At 42.1% G+C, this 20,644-nt stretch overlaps 1 protein-coding gene across 3 annotated transcripts in view; it reads left to right on the top strand.

Annotated features, from left to right (window-relative positions):
- Positions 1-20,644, top strand: part of unc5cb (unc-5 netrin receptor Cb) — a 103,335-nt gene that overhangs the window by 58,476 nt on the left and 24,215 nt on the right. For all 3 annotated transcript variants that reach the window (XM_031860153.1, XM_031860152.1, XM_031860151.1), the window contains exons 2-4: positions 168-398; positions 6,404-6,547; positions 12,043-12,146. In XM_031860153.1, coding sequence (XP_031716013.1) covers positions 168-398; positions 6,404-6,547; positions 12,043-12,146 — 479 coding nt within the window. The remainder of the gene's footprint in view (positions 1-167; positions 399-6,403; positions 6,548-12,042; positions 12,147-20,644) is intronic.

Genomic DNA, 20,644 nt, shown 5'->3' with positions numbered 1-20,644 from the left:
TCACTATGTGCTGCGCGGATGGATAATCCCATGCAAAGACTGTGGTTATAATACACTGTCCCACTGTCTCTTGTCCCACTGTCCCTTTCTCTCTCTTTCTGGGGCTCTCTCCCTCTGTTCTGCCCTCCTCCCTCACTTCATCTTCTTTCCATCTCTCTCTTCTACAGTTGAGGATGACTTCATCGGTCTCGGTGATCTGCCGGAAACCTTCCCTTCGGATCCGCCCGAGCCGCTGCCTGTGTTTCTGATGGAACCGGAGGAGGCCTACATTGTCAAGAACAAGCCGGTCAACCTGTACTGCAAGGCCACGCCCGCCACCCAGATCTACTTCAAGTGCAACAGCGAGTGGGTTCACCAGAAGGAGCACACTGTGGAGGAGCGGGTTGACGAAAACTCTGGTCAGTGAAACAGATCAGCTACACGCGCATTTAAGTGCACATCTAAATCAATGATCAATGAGTGCATCACCTTATCTGTAGAAAAGGCTTGACAAGCACCACAACTTGTGGAGTGTGTGTGTCTTTTGGGCGTGTAGCTGTGTGTCTATGTACATGTTTGTACGCATCCAGAGGAGGTAACGGTGTGGTGAAGCTCCAGCAGGGTTGTTGTGTTTTTTTTAGCTGAATTCAGCCTCCAACGGCACCAGAGCCATTACACACAACAAGTTCAGCACTGATTGGCTGCATTCAGCTGCTGTATTGGAAATTGAGTTCTTTCTGTCGCCCACAGGTAACAATCACATCGCATTTACCCTTTTCATCCCAGTGTTTTGCCACACACACACACACATACACACACACGTCTGTATGCTCAGACACACTGACAGCTGCTCCTTCACTTAAATTTGAATGTTTAGGCACGTAAGCACACACTTACATACACTTCAAGGATCGGCAAGCGTTTTGTTTTTAGGGTATTTTGTAAAAATACAACAATCAAGTGCTGTTTTACTGAACTATATGAAACACACAGCATTGTTGCAAGCTGTTGCAAACTATAAAAGCAGACACACAGATACAGAGGAGTGTTGTAGCCCGAACAAATATAAAATGAGTATTGTAAAAACAACCTCAGTCGCTACCTGAAATCCTTTCATTTTGACCTGGTGTACTTTTGTAAGAATATACAGATCTGAGGATGTGTTTCATGGTTATGATTATAACAAAGAACAGGGTGAAGGTATCAGTGGCTCTTAGCCTTTGTGTCAGAAGGGTTTGTGCTAAAAGCATCAACATGGAAAACAACCCACACACAACACACGCACCCACTCTACACAACCATATCCACAGGCTATTTACTGCACAGATATTCATTCATTTATGCCCTTGCACCCCACACACACACACACACAACACCACAAGAGCCCAATGGATGTTTGTAGCCTCTCTCAACCCACTCCATTGCTCTCTGATTTCCCCAGATTGACAGAAAAGGAGCACCGATAGAAACTGGCCAGCCTGGTCAATACCACTGATAGTTTAGCCTGAAGAAATTGGACCTCTCCCTCTTTACCCTCCTCTCTCCCCACACCCCCGTGTTTATGTCTCTCTCTCGTCCTGTCTTTATGTCTCACTTTCATGTTAGAAAGAACTTAGACGAAAAGAGAGATAATGAGATTAAGAGAGTGCAAGAGACTTAAGCTACAGGCTGCATCAATTGCATCTTCATCCAGATGTTCACACTCCTATGACAACAAGGTGCTACACAGGAACAAGAGACACAATTTGTGTGGCATCAGTAGTTGCAATGTAATCAGCAATAGGGGGCTTGATTCGCTGGTAGCATTTCCCTGCACAATGTTCTCCACAGCATGACACAATTTACCTCCAGTTCTCCACTGCGACTTTTCAAGAGACCTCACGCAGGTCTATTTCCTGGCTAAATGCTTTTTAATCCAATGGATGTGACACACATGTAGCGCACGTGACACACAAGCTCTTAAGGGAAAACCACCGGCAAAAAACGTTCAGCTAGGGAGCAGTATGGATGGCAAGTTGTATTTTTGTGAACATATGACCATGAACCAATCTGATTTGAACTGAGACCAGTTTTGTGTGAAATAATGAGGATGCACATGAAAAGAAACCATAGATTTAGGTCACATGTACAAAATGTGAGGCAAGAGTAAAAAAAGGGGCTCAGAAGGAACAAAGTGTGATGGCAATTTTTTACAATTGGCCTTCCCCACAGTGATGATTTAGCTTCAGATACTCACCCTCCTGTCACCTGAACACCAATGCATTTACCTCCCAGTGGTGAGGGCATGTTAGAGTCCGTTGTCAGCAAAAGGAGAATTGATATGAGTGAATGAGCAGCAAATTAATTATAAGTAGGCACAGCTACAGTACTGTAATATACACTGGAGACACCTTGTCACACTCTCTGAGATACGAGTCAGGAGATCAAACGAGTACTCTTCATCTGGGCGGATAGTCAGAGCACTTACCCCCTTCCTCCTCCTTCAGTGCTCCTTCAATGACCAATGCCTCCTTTTCTGCCTGACTGGTCTGATCAATAATGTTAGCCAGTGCTAACACTAAGGAGCTAGACTAGCTCATTTTAATGACCACATTAATAATAAATCATCTCCAATGAGGCACCCTACTTCAGCCTATTAATGGGACCTGTTGTAGAATCATTTCTACTGCTAATGGCCACATTGACATGTGTGAAGTAGCCCCTCAACACTGGTCCTGACATGGACCATGCTCGCTTGCCCCTCTCGATTGCAAATTGAGTCTGTGTCTGTGTGTGTTTTGTTGTTATCATTGTAATGTTATACAGTGTACTGAGAGCTGCTAGATGAGCAAACAAATGAAGTCACTGGATGAGGTCAGCAGGCCGATCAGAGCCCTGCTCATCGCTAGAGTGATCCTTCTGATGTGTTTCAAGTGCAACACGTCAGGAAGAGTTTAATCCTGCTTGAATGAAGTCATGAATTACTCTTAAAGTAGACTTATAGCTGGTCATCACCGTCACTTGAGGCTATCTTACGGTGCAGAGGGTTTATTCTAACATCAGACGGATATTTCCCCGCTATATAGAACCTTCTTCAGAAACAGTCTGGAACACAGATGGAAAAGAATTAACTGATTCTGGCGCATGCTTTACACCCTTGGAGAATCTTCTTATTGTTTCCACTATTGATTTTACCTCTACTACTCTGTGATGTTCTAACATCCATCACATCCATCCTTGAAATTCTCAAACTAACAATCCACATCCTCTCAGACACATTGGCATCCAGTACAGACAACCACAGACACACGCGCCCTTAGACTCACACGTGCATGTGGACACATACATGCAGCAGCGAATGTGCACACAACAGACGCGGCTGTTCTCCTGCCTGTCGGCACACTGTGTAAATTTTACATGAGCGCTTAGCTGGTGTGTGGGATGTCACTCTGCCTGGTGTGTGTGCCAGAACAAGGAGGCTGTGTGAATGCTCTGAACCTGAAGTAAAATGGCATGTTAATTTGTTCAACCACCCGGTCCCTTTTCATTTTTCATTCAACCAGAAATTCAGGCACATACTGTGTAAACCTAGTCGAACTGTAAAACAGATCCTGAACCTTTGTACAAATTGTGATCATCCAGAAGAGGAGAATACAGGTGGGCTTATATATGCATAAAAAGACTGAGACAAATATATCGACTGCTAAGATACCGTCGGTCTCATGTGGAAATACTTTGCTTTAAAGTATTTCCATTCCATTGTAGCGATATCTACAACAGCAGTTATGAACATTTGTATGCCTTTTTACTGGCACAATAAACTGAAAGCAATGTTTGGGAAATTAAAGGAACACAACGGTTGTCACTTTTCCAAATCAAACAATCAATGTAAAAGGTCAAAATTGCCCACAGATTATAATAACAGATTTGATAATAAGATTTGTCTTGATAAATCTATTGCATTATGAGTGAGCTTTCACACTCAATTTTCAATTTTAGATTACTGGCAAAGGTTCACAGTGTGTCACAAAAAGGTCCATTTTATGTCTAGTTCAGCAGGAAGACTAGTGAATCACAATATAATGAATTAGATTTAAGGCAAAGATTGGGTTACTGATTGAATGAACATTGGGACACGATGAGTCACTGATTTGTGACACAAGGCAGCGCATGACAATGATGTCACGGCATCTCTTGGGTAAGCTCAGTAAAAAAAAACACACAGACACATAACGTGAATGGTAACTTATTAAATATACAGTAGGAGCAATAGTTTTAATTTGTTAGCAATGAGGCAATTACAGAAGTTATTTAATCAGTGTTAAAAACACACGTTTAATTAAGTTAAACCAGGCGTAATTTATTTTATTAACTGCTGTCACTGCAAAAAACAACGTGCTCCAGCTCTAGTAGCTTAGTTTAGCACACAGCCTTTAAAGTTACTTTAAAGTTATCAGCCTAATCCAGTTCAGTACCTTAACGTAACATCTGACAGATCGCGTCTGCTATCAACAGCGGGACGTTTCTCATGCATGAGTAATGTTATTATAATATTTAACCTACCAACCTTGACAACATGTTGGCTCATTAGATCTAACAACGAAGGAATAAGGAGATACTAAGCTTAAATAAAGGGAAGTCGAACTGTTGGCTGGCTAACTATTAACACCCAATACTAGTTTAAGTTACCTCACTAACTAAAACACAACACCTTTGTTTGGACAAGCTCCAGTTAAGTACTTAGCTAGCGTTGTTACAACAAGGCCGCATCATTAATTCTGCAACTGCCCCCTGTTTGCACTCTGTGCAGCCCTTTTAATTTGTGTCTCCTCGAGAGACATCAGCCTCCCCATTGTTTTTGAATTAGCAGGCAACGGTGTGCACAAAGGACAGACAGTAGGGGATGTTTGAGAAAACTATATAAATGTTTTTTGTTTTTTTAAATTAACGTAAGCCATTAAAATGTGCAAAAGTACAATATCTGTTACAAGAATACGATGTACACACCCCTGTTCATGTAAACAGATTGGTCATGGTTATGAGTCTGGAGACACTGACTCAAAGCTTCCAGACAGTAGCAGCTTTGTAGTAAGAAATGTCAATACATGGTCAATACCATACAACGACTAAATGACTACCGGTAACCACATAAGTGCTCAGTACAAGAACAGCGTGCAGAACTCATCAATCTCCTTATTGGTTGTTCTACAACTGCAACAGAAGACTCAGTTTCTGTCGTAATGTCAGCTAACAATAAGACACAGCTACAGACCATAATCATCTCTAAAACAGAGTAACTAAAGAGTCGGGGGAAAGAAAGCTGCCGGGGTAGTGGTTTGTAATGCCGATGACACGATCTGATTCATGGTGGACAAAAAAAAATAAATTGTATAGATGCATCCATCCTGGTGGTAATGCTGGAGAGAATGTTTCCAGGGCACACAAAAGGCCGTTCAACAGGCCATAATTTGAATGCCACAGTCCATTTTCACATTATTGCTGACCAGGTACTTGAGCATGACAGTTCCGGGAAAATGACATCAACTTAACTTTTTTTCCAGTGGGCTGAACACCCCCCCACATTTATACCTAACGGAGCAGCACTTTGATGATGAGGTGGCATTGGCTATTCACAGCGTGGTCTCAGCATGTTCTTGTGAAAAATCCACAGTGCTGTCGCAGTCATTCATGTCCCCTGATCACATGACAGGTATCAACACACAGAATAATTGTCCTTTTTTTGTGTCAGTCCTGCTCATTATGGGTTCAGATACTATAAATCAAAGTGTTAATTGTCTCCTAATGTTTTAAATACAGTACAGTGAGTTGCTATAGCACATTTCTCATTTTTACAAGGACCTCATGAGACCACCATTGTCCTCACAGATATCTCATTCAATCAAAACGGGATGATGGATTGAGCTGCAATAAGGCACGATATTGCATGTGAAGTATCCGTAGCTTCAGTGAATGCTCGTGCACCACATAACCCATTCATTTATATACACACACAATTCCTATGCATGCTCGACATACACACACTGTAGTGGCAGCGTAATCTGCTTGAGAGGGGCAGCTGTGGGTAGAGGCATTTGTTTTGAGGATGATTTGTTTGTTTGGGTCCTGGCACCCAGATGAGCAGTAATCAGAGGAGTTAGCAAACAGGATTGTGGTAGCCATGACGCCGAGAATCCTCCCCCACAGGGCCCGGACCCAAACAGCTCAGCTCTCTGGCTCTGGAATCGGGGCCAGACTGACACAAATACCCAGTGTCAAAGCATGTGATGCGACTGATTTTAAATTGTACTGATTTGTGATTACAAGGTAGTGTATATTGTATGTGTATAAACTAATTAATTTTGGTCTGTTTCAGTTCATTGGAGCGCTTGTTCCCTGTCGATATGTGCTAATACTGCCTTTCACTCCTGTCTGTCTTTCCTCCCAGGACTGGTAGTGAGAGAGGCCAGCATAGAGATCACTCGGCAGCAGGTGGAGGAGTTGTTTGGGCCGGAGGACTTCTGGTGTCAGTGTGTTGCCTGGAGCTCTGCGGGGACCACCAAGAGCCGCAAAGCCCACGTCCGCATCGCCTGTGAGTATTCTCCCCTCCCTTCATCCTGCTCTTCATCCCATTATTCAGTCTTTATCTTCTCTCTAATCTTTGTATTCCTCTCCAAACAAAATGTCTTGGCTGCCAAGGAAATGCATCTCAAAGACTGACTTGTGTATCAGGACGGATTTACAGATTCTGGAGATAGAAGCAGTGAAAAAAGGGACTCAAGTGTCCCTTTGAACTTGAGTTGGTAAAAAGCCGACAGGATCTGAATCCCTCTCCTTGTGTACAGTATAAACCAGTGCAGAGGATGGGGAGAGCCTCAGCAGTGTATACACATTAGAGAGGCTACGGCACATGTTTATGCCAGTTTTACCTCTTTTTTTCTGTAGGTGGTCCTCATTTGTTCACTGGCTTTGTGTTTGTCCTCCTACTGAGATGCATAACACAAGTCCTTTCCAAGTAAAGAGAAACATTCTGTTGCCTCTAAAGTTTGGGCTAATTTTTTCACAACTGTTTCCCAAAGGATGTGCCAATCAAAATCTGAAAAGTAATGAAACCCCAGAGGGCATGGTGAGGAAAGCAGAGATGTAAGAGTAGTTCGAGTTGTGACATGAAGGCATTGCTTCTGCAACACAACACACATATTACATAACACAACCGCTTCCACATGTGTTGTCAAAATTCCCCCCGGACGGACTTCTTTTGTAGTATCAAGCTAGATCACGCTGCACACTTTCAACTCCTGACTAAGTCATTTCAATTGTCACTTCATTGTGACTGACATGTGGCAACCAGACAGAATGCAACACACACTTGCAGCGTGTATTGTAGTCTGCATCAAATGTATTGTTATCACTGCTGGAGAGGGCGTGATGGGGATATCGCTGTTTGGCCGGCAACTCTGTGCCACTGTCAGAATGATTTCATTTTCACTATACAGTTCTGCAGAGTAGCACAGTACGGAGTCAATATCCATGGTTTTCACTTGGTAACGTCATATACAGTATCTGTCCCTCTCGATTTTGATCCCACCTAATTCTCATTTTCTTTCCCTGCATCTACATATTGCTGTGTCTCTCACTCTCTCGCTCTAATGGTTTCCCCCTGTTTTCTGTACAGTTGCTCTTTGAATTCAGTGTAATCCCTCTTTTTCAAACACCAGCAGCTCGTCTCATTACCACTTGCTGCTGTTATACTAGCCCGGTGAATCAGAATCATGCCTCTCAGTCTCCCCCGCCGAGCCCACTCCCGCTGCTCCACCTCCTATAATCACCCATGATGAGCAGCCTTCCAGCACTAACCTATCCCTCAAATCACAATGGACCCCTCTTCCCCTCCCATTAGCTTCTGCTGAATGGATTAGCTCCTCTGCTGTGCTCTCTCTTCAGGCAGGCTTCTTCAGAGCCGGGCTCGATCCTGTTAGGCTAATGGAAACTGGGCTTGTTTTCCTTTCCTCTCCCATCATCTAAACATATACAGTTTAATCAGACGGTGAGTCAGCGCCAGCGCTGGCAAGTTAAGGGGTTGTTGTGTTGAAGAGCTGGCTTTTCAGACCTTAAAAAAAAGGCTGGTCTGGCTAAAAGTATTGTCAGAGAGATTCTGTGTGCCTGCCGGAGGATGAATGTGTAAATTCCCCATGATTGCCTTTTCTTCTTGTGACCTCCACAAAACCGTTTTGATTGGCCTCCATAGTTGGGGAGCAGTGATTGCTTGCCAAAAAGAGAGGCAATAAAAGCATGTGCATACAACCAAATTAAATAAATGAATCAAATCAACTGAAATGCCTTTCAAAAGATTGTCGAAGGGTGAAGTTTACTGAGAAAGGTGGAAATTGATTTTCTTGTTTGTTTGTTTGTAGCATTATAATTTTACGAGTACAAGTCGAGTCTCCATGGTCATTCCTAATCTAGGTCCGCATCAGTACCTTATGATTCACTCAGCGAGGAAGCCTCTGAAGTGTAAGGCTGGTGTAATTTAGCATGAAAAGCAGCCAAACTTACTGTACCCTCTTAAGGCAATGTTGTCATATGTGAATCCTTCTGAGGGCGAGCGAGGCTGGAAGTGTTTATCTGCTGAGGAGGGAATAGTGCGACTCCCACAGGAATGTCGACTCAGCTGGCCCCCACACCCTTCAGTGTCCCACAGTACTGTTCAGGGTTACGAGGAGTGAGGAGAAGAGAGACTCTAGAGGGGGAGCATAATTTAAACCCACAACCAATAAAATATGCAGAGCAAAAATAATCACTTACATGCTACTTACTGTGTTTCATCAAGGGGAATGTCAAAGGTTTGCAAAGGATGATGGAATTAACAAAACAAGCACTGGGTGTTTAATTCTGGTTGAACAAGCTGTAGTTGATCTGCTACAACAAGCGAATAAAACAAAATAAAAAGCATGAATATTTTACATATACTCACAAACACTGGCCAATGCAATTAATTCTTATCATTTAATTCAGGCTATTCTGTGGTGTTTATGTTTTGTACAATAATTGGAGGTAGTTGTGGGAGTAACAGACACTGAAAGAATAAAATACAGACGAGGTGGGTTTTCTGGAAACAAAAACAGAAATATCCAAAACAAGCTTATTATGTGGCAACAACACATTTTTGTTTCGATTGCTTGGGTTTAAGGAGGTTATTAAGTATTTACTCCTTCTCATGATCAACACACCAAACCAAACCAAAACCTGCTATGCCACCTCCAGTATGGCTGCTAGGCATCATGGTCCATTCTGCTACAATACGACACACTGAGCAGCCAGGGAAGACTGATTGACTCTTCATAGGTTTATGGAGAATTCATATTTTATTTATTGGATTTGTCTGCAGTGCATATACTGTGTAGCATGAAGTGTGTTCCTGTGTAGGATGACAGTGTGCCTGCTTCTTCTCCTCACCTGTCATATTGTGACTACATCTTCTTTTATCTTGTGGAGGCAGTTTGAACTCGCGTTCATCTCCACATTGTCGTTCTGACATCAGAGCAGCAGTAGAATGACTCTTACAACTTCAAACAGCAGTGCCCCTTTGAGACATAGTTTTGCTGCCTCTTTTCCTTTCCTTACCTTTCCATCTTAATAAAAACAAACTGTTGGTCCTCGGATCAAATTCCATAAAGCTTTATACGTCACACAATATGCCCCTCCAGTCATTCCTTCTTTTAATTTCATACCAGACTTTTACAGAAATTGCTTTCAATTCAACACTCACACTTTTTTGGCTTTTATAATACATTGAAATTGTGGAGTTAGGGTTATTATTCCCCTGAAGACATGCATACTCACAGGTGGAATTGGGACATGGGTTGAATTTGTTATTTTTTAAGGTTCATTTTTCCAAATAAAAAAAATGAACCTTAAAATGACTATATGTATTCTTTGGGGCCTCCAGGTGTAGCCTGATCATGTAGTCTGTAATAAGAACATGATCTAGTTTCTCCTGCAGGGAAAGTGGAACCGTTAGCTGAACAGTGAAATGTCTCTATTTAAGTATAATGTGTGCTCATGTAATAGCTATTGAACAAAGTGATGAAATCAGTAAATTGAACCTCTGTTTTGATCATGTTTTAGGACTGTCTTCTTTATATTCTATAGTAGTGATGAATACGTAACATCTATCCTTACTATATCCATTCACACACGTACCGCAATCTCCCCACACATTGAGGAACAGTTATTTACGTTTATAGACGTGGGTACTGTAGCCTATTACATTGTACTTATTATGTGCAGTCTGCTTCAACTTCTGAAGTACAAATTCTGCCATGTGCCACTGCACATCTGAAGGTGCTTTTAATCTACACTCAACTCGCATCTAAACCTTGAATTCCCAACCAATGTGCTATTGTACAGTTCTCTATTGTAAAATACTTTTTTTTTTTTTTATCCTAACACACACTGTCAGTAGCAGTCCATTACTGTAATAATAGTGTTCTGTGTATAAGATCTGCCATATCGTTTGCTGAATTGCTTTACCGGGGTTATTTCTGGGTTTGGACACAGTTGGGTGTCAGTAGAGGAGGAACTGAAGAAATGTGTCGGTATCAGAAACCTGGATATTAAAAGTGAATTAAACACAGACCCCCAACACGCATCTTACTGTTGCAGGCTTTTTGCAGTATTATTAGAGCTGCATCTCAGTCTTTTAACATGTATGTTTCCTGCTTAGTTCAACCCTTCAAGGTCTGAGCTTGATTTAATGCTTCACTATAACCTCTCAGCTTGTAGTCTTTGCACAGATATCATTTCCAACTTGGTTTATCTCACTCTTCCGTCATGCTTGCCTTTCTTAGCGGGACTGGCCTCGGTTTAAGGTTGGCATAGTTGCAGAATTCAGCTCATGCCTGCTTCTGTATGTATAATTGATGTATAGGAAAAACATGTTAGAGCATGCTGTATTGGATGTCATTACTGCTTTTGATTAAATGTGTCCGTAAAAAGGCTTTTAAAACTGTTTCTGCCAAGACTATTGGAAAGGCTGTGGAAATGTTATCAGTGGAGTTTGGAGGTTTGATTGTAGATTTGATGCTTCAGTAACTCCAAAGTTCCCAAATGGTGCTGTAAGTCTTCCATTAAGTCCTCTTCTCGCTCCCCTCTCTCCCATCCCCTCTGTTGTTGTGTACGATGCCCACTGCGCCTGTCTCAGTCTGTGCAGCAGGTTATGATATATGTCTAATGGGCTTTGGGTTCCAGTGTAGCATGACACCTTCAGTAATCCTGCCCTGTCAGCTCCACTATCCCTGCCCTGCACTACTCCGTCAGGGCTCTCACGCCGCAAAAATATTAGTTTTTCACTGGAGGGTGAGAGATCCCCTTCTATCTATCTTCTCTACATCTTACTTCAGGGAGGTTTGTCTGTTAGCTGAAGGAGAGAGGGCGATAGAAATGAAGCAGTTAATGTTTCTAACATTCAAACTGTTGAAGAAAATCATCATATAACTTAGGATTGAACTGAACACATTTGGATTCACAAGTAAACAGTTTATATAACTGTTATGTTGAACACACTGGGTTTCATAAAAACAGTCTTAGGAAGAGACCAGACAAATTGTAGTCGATCACCCCTATTTGTATCCAAACATTTCCCGTAAACGAATCGTGTGTTCTGCCAAAAGGTTATCTTGACTCAAACGAAGTCAGGAGAGCATGACATAGTGAAGAAATCAGATGTGCTCTGTTTGTGGTTCAACCCACTTGTTTGATTGGTGGAAAGTGACGTAAGGGGGGTAAAGTATGACTATAAAAGTAATCTGTGAAAAGTAACACATCGGATTTGTAGGCTTTGCTGAACTCGTTGTATGTTGGGCGTGTGCTTATTAAAACATTTCCCGCTGGTTGCAAACTTCAGTTCGTCGTCTCTTCTCGTCATTTTGCCACAACAAAACACACATTTATTGCTAGTATACCAATACTATATTATTGATTTAATCAGTATTTAATATTTAACATATCTTTTAAATAGCCCTTACATTTACCTGTCAATGAGATATAAGTACATATTGATACACAATGTGCTTCTGTCCATTGTAGACCTGAGGAAGACATTTGACCAGGAACCTCTTGGGAAGGAAGTGTCCCTCGAACAGGAAGTGTTGCTCCAATGTCGCCCACCTGAAGGCATCCCAGCTGCTGAGGTAAGGTTCAAAATACATTTCATTGGGCCACTGAATTGTAGTTGTTAGGATCGTTATATTTTGTAGTTTGAAAAGATAGGTTCTAATATGCACTTCTACATGTTCGCCATAGAAATGCAGGCAGTTGTGATTATCCAGACTAAGCCCAGCCAAAAGTTCTCATCTCAAATCCAATAAACTGGCTGCTCTGCAAAGAGGTTTATGTGAAGCGCTTCACTGACAGTTTTTCGTTTCAGCTGAAATGTGGGCATCGTTTCTGGTGTGATTATGTTGTTTTTGTTGTATATAATGGGGAGCTAAAATGTCCATCATTGTATATTTAGCATATGTATTTATTAAGATGTATTCTACGTTTTCATAATACCAGTCAATGGTTCTGTTATTTCATGACACATAGAAACTGTGTTGATAGCAGAATTTTCCTTAGTTTTGAACTCTGCTCATTTCAGAAGTTGTAATAATATAACACTGGATAAATGCGACACGGTCCAGCGCTCAGATAAGGACATTTTTCCACACTGCCTGAGCTATTTAGACTGTTTGGGTATTTCCTGAACATCAGCCAGTCCCTGCAAATTGGTCAGAGGAGAAAAGAAATTCTAATTATCTGCAGCGGGGAAAAAAGAATAAAACCAGTTGTGTCCCCGTGTTACCTTAGCTCAGCCAATATCACCTCCCTGCTCTGCTTCCTCCCTACCCTACAGTAGAGCACTGTTACCGCTGCATTTGAAAAGGCTCAGTTGTGATTGCAGGAACATAAATAGAGGATGAAAGAGTGGTTTGATTTTTTTTTTTTGAGTTGGGGGTGTTGGGCCTGAACTCTGTAAAGGCTTATGATTGACCAGGAAAAGCCGAGTTAAGTGAGTGGAACTGCACAGCATTTATCCCCGCTGAAAGTGCTGACAGGCTAAATGGACGAAAGTTTGGGACTGCCACTCCGCAGACTCTTCTTATACAATCCAGGCTTCAGTCTGATAGTGTTGCTGTAACAGCCATATAGCACTGGTGATTTTTGCTGCCTGTCTGAGGTCTCTCTGTCAATCCTGGATTGGCTCTGTGCAGCTATTAAAGACTCAGCTGGGGTCCAATCATGACACATCTATGCTTTCTGAGATATCTATGCTGTGGCAACATAGATTTTCAATGAAGGGTAAATAAGAGGCTTGCCAACATTTACTGTGTGTTCAGTCTGGGTAAAAGTGTGTGTGATCAAGTAGAATCAGTGTTGTTTTAATATAGTTGCCCATCACCAAACTAGCCATCTATTCAACAAACGAGAGGAAAAGTAAAATTCTACTAGGAACATTTTATTTAAACTTTTTATATTATGAGGTCAACATTTAGGATATGATGTTCAGCATTTGTAGCAGGCAGTTCACGTCTTTAAAAAAATAAAAATAAAGAAGAAAGAACAGATTGTTTAAAATTCTCCCAGCATGCATCATTTTCTGTATCCTGACGAAGAGCAGTGATTGTTTACGGTTTACTTTTACTTCTATGATCAAGTTGGATTTTGTGTGTGTGTACAGAGGCCCTTTTTTAGCTTCTTTAATTACTCACACTTACCTCAGGGGTACAAAAGAAAGACAACAGTTCCGTTCCACAAGTTGTTTTTCCGAACTCAAACACAGCTGCCTCACTGGGAAAAAGGACAAAACCGAATGCTGCTTTTTCATCTGTGTTTTTCAGGGCTTTTCTCACACAAGCCCGCTGGAGAAAAAGCCTCGGAAAAAAAAGCAGATGGGCTAAGTCTGTAGTTACATATGAATCTACAGAAATGTGTAGCAGCCGTTGTGAAGGAGGGATATGTCACATTTCACCCACTCTAAGACAAAAAAAATAATATCGAGGGGATGAGAGACGCTGAGGGAGAGGAGCTGTTGAGGTTTGTCTGGGTTGGATCCGGTGGGTTGTTGTCAGGCCTCCAGTGGGCTGTCAGTTCACTCTGGGCTTCCTTTCCAGGGCTTTGCCTTGCGAGGGAGAAGCTAGCGGAATGGCAGGCTTTGACTGAGCCACAAACCCATACTCTTAGAGCACTTTTGTTAAATCATGTGGAATGTATGTGATGGACATTGTGCTGTGTGGCACACACACACACACACACACACACACACACACACACACACACACACTGTGCTGACCGCACATGAACTATCACATCCCCGCTTTTCCACATGTCGGGGCACCAGCAAGGACATTAACACGACTGTGTGCCCAGGCACACATGATGCCATGCTGCCAACAACTCAGCTGAGCACTGAACGTCTACTCTCTGGAGTGAACAGTGTGATTGTGGCTGACCTGCTGGCAGAAAAAAAGATTCACTGCTAATGTACTGCTTCCCCTTTTCAAACTAGAATAAAAGAGCTTTATAAGGATTTTAGGTTCAAACACACAACTAACATTATAATAGTTCCGAGCACTGACACTTTTACTTCAGTTTTAATGAAGATATTTTGTTGAGATCAGCTATAATGCCACATTGTTGCAGCTGTTTTAGACGAAGAGTTAGCAAAGTAACTCACCCCCCACACACAGAAACATCCTCAGAGCTACAAAGCCCACATTCTCAAAAATCAAAGTAAGTCGTTCACAATTAGTTTTGATCTCAGATTACAAAGTGGAACTGAGCTATTTGATGTTATCCAGCATCGGTCTTGTGTTCCCTCTTCGACTTCCCACTTTACAGATGATTTACATTATAGGTTTTCACGACGGTTTACCACAGTAATGACGTTCTGTTATTCTATTTAAGTGGTTTTGAGTCTTTGTTGGCTTCCTGCAGCGGCTGTTGCCCCGAAAATTAAACATTATGCTGAATAATCAGCTTTGCTCCTGTGATGGTGCAGCAACTTTTCGTAAAAAGAAGATATGAAACAGTTCCCATCTGACATCTCAGAGGTTTTTTCATATTCGGAGTTGAGTTTGAGGCATCCTGGCCCTTTTGTTTTGACAGGTTATTCAAACTTCATACATCAATTTTCTGGTGTACAGATAGTCCCGGAGTTGTGGAATACACACACACACACACACACACACACAAAGAAAACAAGCAGCCGACATTTATTTTGGCTCTCCTTGCGACCATTACCAATGGAGCTTTGGCCTCAAAAGACTGAAATACTGCGAGTGAGGTTTCTGAAATAGCACAAGGATCCAGTCATCTGAACGTCTTGTATAGTCTGAATATATTAGACACTCACCAGGCCCCCTAAAAGTCATTGTTACACATTTCCATTGCCATGAATATTTGATATATACTTAATCAAAAGCAGAAGGAAAATGTAACTGTCGAGACTATTATTGGACGGAAGGGAGAGGGAGTGATTTGGCAGGAAAGGCTTGGTTTCTGTATTACGTGCGCTCACACGCTGAGCGCTGGCCATAGATAGAGTAAAGGTAAAGATGGGGATGGAAAACTTTCCCTCAGCTTAACACTGATCATTCTCTTTTAATACCTCCATGAAGCTCTTTCTTCGACATCTTAAGGGCCTCTACAGAAGTAACAATAGCCTCTTTTCATACTCGAGAACATGTGGCAGGCTCATAAAATTGACTTAAATCTCCTTGTGAAAGAATGCAGCGTTATTGTTCCTTTCTCTTTTCTTCTCCCATGCCCTCCATCTCCATCTCCACTTCAGAGCACTTGTCACAGCCTCGAGAGAAAGACAAGAGTTCAGAGGTGATGCAGCACTGTGAGCTGCTGAGCCTGTTTCCATGGAAGCGGCTTTTTAATTCAGGCATCTCCTCAGTCAGCCGGGGTCCTGCCGTGTTATCATGGGTAACGAGTCATTGATGCTCTGCAGGGAAGAGGCCCTGCTGCCATGATTAAGTCCACTGGCTTTACTGAGAAGAAAGCTAGGAAACGTAAAGATCTTTACTTCATACTCCCTCATCCAGAGAAGTCTGATGAATTTAGACAGCTGGGACAGCAGCCAGAGCCAAATTCAAGGGTTTCACATGTATTATGTGAATCCATAGAGACAGTAGATTTTGTTATTTAGCTCAAATGATGTTTTCTTACCTTTTTCTTATTCACTAAATGTGCCTGTAATGAATCACAGCATTGACTGTTACGTTATTAAATCTAATCTGGTTCGAAAAACTTGACTGTTGCTCTTTATGGAGATCCAGCGTTCACCTTTTCCACACATCAGACCATGTAAATGGCAGTGATTACTGTTGATGTTAGGTCCAGTTCCACTTAATGGGCGTAGCGCAGACTGCCGCTCATCGGGTCACCTTGTCAAAAAAATGTCTGAGTGCTTCATCCCAGTCAAAATGCTGTATAGTGTAGTGTATGAGGGGGGCCAGGAATGTCAAGATTAACAACACTTCAGTGCCCAGTGAAACAGGAAGTGTGTTTTCATTTAGGTTACCCATGGGAGAGAATGTGTCAGGAGGGCAGACCAAATCCCCCCCCCTGGCAACCAACCAATTGCCCTTTAGGCACCCACCTGTCAATCACTGTAGTTTCCCTTTGCAAAGGCTGTGATTTACTCCAATAGCCCAACATGTGTGAGTGCTGCTGTCCTCTGTAAGTCCCTGCACTTTTCTACTGTTACCTCCGCTGGGTCAGGCCTTAACAAACATTTATATGGACAGCTTTGGACCCCAGGGTTTTATTCTGTGCATGCATTCCATCGGACCACCTATGAGAAAGAAAAGAAGATATAATTCATGACAGGGCAAAGACAAGAAGCACTGCTTGGGGCTCGAGAATGATGCAAAGATAAACTGATACTAGAAAACAAATCCAAGAAACTACTACATGTTTGGGCTACAAGAGCGGCGTGTGTATTGAAACCCCCCCTTGCCAATCTTTGTATTTTGAATCGCTGGTTCACCTACCATCACGGCTTTCTCCCAAGCCCTCGAGGTAAACACAGCTTCTTTGTTTACAGTTCCAAAAAGGGCTTAAAATGATAGAAATCACCCTTCTCTACGCAACCTGGACTCGTAGGGAAGGTGAATTGCTGGATGCCTCGTGGTATTTTCTGTTAACATGGCAATGAGGCGTAAATGAGGGAGTTCTCATTCTGAGATGAAACCGTTTCTTTATCACTTTAAAATTATTTTCAAACTGTTTATGCTGAACTTGTGAATCGGTTCCAGCTTTTTTTTATCCTTGCTCCTGGAGGTTGTATTGCATACAAAGAGAGTTCTGACCTCTCAGTGCACAAAGACCCTCTCCCACGGTGGAGTTATCAACTGAGCTTTTCTAAAGGCTAGAAGAGACTTGAGGAGACCAAGGACTGCATGCACAGAGTGTATCGCACAGCTCTCCACCTTGCAAAGCTACAGCCTTAGTAATATTTATTCTAGTATATTTAATATTTCACATAATATGGCATTAATGTGCCATGTCTCTCTGCAGCCAACTACTTGTCCACCCACACTCAAACGTAGCACAATTTTGGCTTAAAAACAAAATGAGCAGTGTAATGGCAGATATCCCATAGTCACATCATCACCATCAAAATATAATCAACCGTTTCGTCGACCAAGGATGATTCATATGCCAATTTTTGAACAAATGTTTATTTTTTTTATTTTTTTATGCCTCCCTAATAAACGTAGAAAAAGAGAGTGGTGAAAACCCCCCAACTCCCCCCCCCCAACTTCATGTTGCTTGCACTGTAGGCAGTGAGTGTTTAGGAATCATATTTGAAGAGGCATACGAACTGTGCAAGAGAAAACGGAGAGAGTTGTGTTGCAGCAGTGAAGTGGTCTGGCTGTCCTTGGAGTGGGTTTAAGAAATGGCTGTTCTCCTTCAGCAGAATGTGGAGCGCTTTAGGCAGGACTGAGCTGGAGGAGGCCATTACTCCTGGCTCAAGTCTCAGTTATCTGTCTTCTGTATGATCACCGGAACCACTCCAACTCCATCTCTGTTACCTCATCCTCTCTCCTCCACATACACCGTCACAAACACAAGTAATACAGGCGCACACACACAAACAAATATTCACACCCATCACACCTCAATATATCACATCTTGGCGCATTTCAGCTTCTTAATATTTACACAGCTCACATTTCCATTCTTGTCATGTAGGCAGATGCAGAGCATATGGCTTGTTGTCTCATAGTAAGTGATTGAATAATCAGTTTGTAACCTTTTGTGGTCCATTCTCCAGGTGTGTCATTCAAGCCTGCGGTGGGTATATGCTGTGAAAAAAGGGAAATGAATAAATTACATTAGATGGATAGTTAGGCTTCACGTGGAGGAGCAGGAGAGCTCAAAATGATTTTTCTGTAGAGGAGTCTCACACAGGAGTCTTTTTTTCTCTCCCTGTTCTTCCTTTTCACACCCCTCTCCACCCCCACACTCCGCTGTATGTTCTATTTCTGACACAACAGAGATGAGTAGTGAATGGTGTTGCCTTGCACTGGTTCTTAACAAGTGAGGGGATTGTGTACTGGTGCTTACCAAGTGAGGGGATTGTGTACAGTGTGTTTTATATATTGGGTAAATTGGTGCTGTGCTGGCACAGAGCACAGACGCATCCCACTCGATGGTTACAGTCTGGTCTGCAGCCAGTTGTGTTTTGCTGGTGGGAGAAGAAGTGACAGTGGAAGGACGCTGAAGCTGCGTCCCAAGTGACGTATTGAGGCTGTAGACCCCAATGGTGGGTCCCTCAAAAGACCTGAACATGTGCACCCGTTACAACAGGCATGCATTCCCTTTAATTCCACTGGAAAGTTTATACCTTGAATATTCCAGGAATTTTGCAATTTCTTTTTCTAACCTGTGTTTAATATTTTTCCTTAATCGCACCAGATACATTCTGGTCTGTGAAGTTTCCAGAGATGAAAAAGATATCTCTCTTTTGTTTAGCTCTCTAGTCTTTCCCTTTCATTACTCACTCACACAGTCAACACCTCTTCAAGACAAAGTCACCTCTTTGTAACCTTTTCGCCGTTCCCTGTCTTTATTCCGTCTTGTGCTCCTTGCCTCTCAGTGATGATGACTACTGGCCATCCTCCCACTCATCTATCTCTTCCTCTCTGTCTTGTGCCTACCTGTCTTACTTTCTGTTCGTCTCCTTCACGTCTTCTCTAGGTTCAGGTATCTTTCTTGCTGTCTCTCTTTCTCTCTCTCCTGCTCTGTCACTTGGCTGTCTCCGACCAGATAGGAAGACTCCCTCTCTTTAAGACAGCTGACATGTGGCAATTTCCCTTCGTTAATGACAAGAAATGTGCCAATTACCTCTCCGGATGTTTCACTGCCAATCAGATGCTAACGAGCTGCAAGTGTGTGCGCGTTCGTGTGTGTGTGTGTGTGGGTGATTGAGTCTGTTGGCTTGCGAGAAAGTTGGACAAATGCTATACGAGATGTAATCTTCTGCAGATTTTTTATCATTTGAAAGCTTTACACAAGTGTGGTGTAGATTGGCTTACCTTTTCATCTCCAGTTTTATTAATGAGTCCTAATTATATTCGGTACAGAATAAATGATGGGTGAACTGTTGCTCACTTTTGCTCTCGCACAACCGTTCCCACTTCTGATGTACGGTTCTTCCACTTTCTATCTCTCTTCCCTCGGCCTCCCTCCCACCCCTCCATCTGTGCGGAAAAGCGCTTTTGTTAAATTTTTAATTATCTTCTCATATAAAAGTGCTCTTGACATCTCAGAGCAGCACGTTGGGAGACGCTGCCTCTGCGATTGGTGCAAAATTGGATAACCACCTCTTTGTATCAGCTGTCCGTCTCGATTCGAAGAATAGGCCTTTTACTTACTAATATCCTGTGCTCTGCACACACTGATGTGAGCTCTAAATAGCAAAATATTTATGATGTTAACAAAAACCCATCGTTTCTCTTGTTTGCATCATCTTTATTTGTTTTATTGGGCTTTTCAACATGACACAGGGAACGAAGGACACAAAATGGCAATCGTCTTTGTTCCCTAAACGCAAGGGTCCTTCTCTTTGGTCATGTTTGTCATTTTTGTTAGTGTCATTCAGTTTTAAAATGAGTGGTGGTATTGTAACAAAAAATACAAAAATCTACATAAACCTTGTTCAATGGATGCATTCACTCTAATCACTGTAGCCTCCCTGTTAATGATGGAGTGGTAATAGTGCCTTATGCTTTCATTATAACGATTGCAGGTTTGAGATCAAGATAATGCACAGGAGTTATTTACCTTATTACTAATGTGTATTATAAGATGACTTTTATAAAGGATATCTCAGTGTTGAAACCTCAGGGAGGTTTTGTGAGTTATTATTGAATTCATGTGCTCCAATCCTGAAAGTCAAGACAGATGTCTAATTGCCACCTCAGCAGATGTCAAGACACATTTGTTGCAGTGAAATTAAAACAGAAGCCAACTAAATAGCAATATACTGAAACGCCTAAATATATACACCTAACACATATGTACAGGCTTTGCTATAAATTCCTGGAATAACCATTATAAAGCGTTTTGAGTCATTTGCACCATCACGCTTACTGAATAGTTTAAGTTCACAAAAAATGCGAAAGACTGACAC

This window comes from Anarrhichthys ocellatus, unplaced genomic scaffold (genome assembly GCF_004355925.1).
Source record: "Anarrhichthys ocellatus isolate YVR2014 unplaced genomic scaffold, GSC_Weel_1.0 scaffold23, whole genome shotgun sequence".
NCBI lineage: Eukaryota > Metazoa > Chordata > Actinopteri > Perciformes > Anarhichadidae > Anarrhichthys > Anarrhichthys ocellatus.
This window is presented reverse-complemented; position numbering and strand designations above follow the sequence as displayed.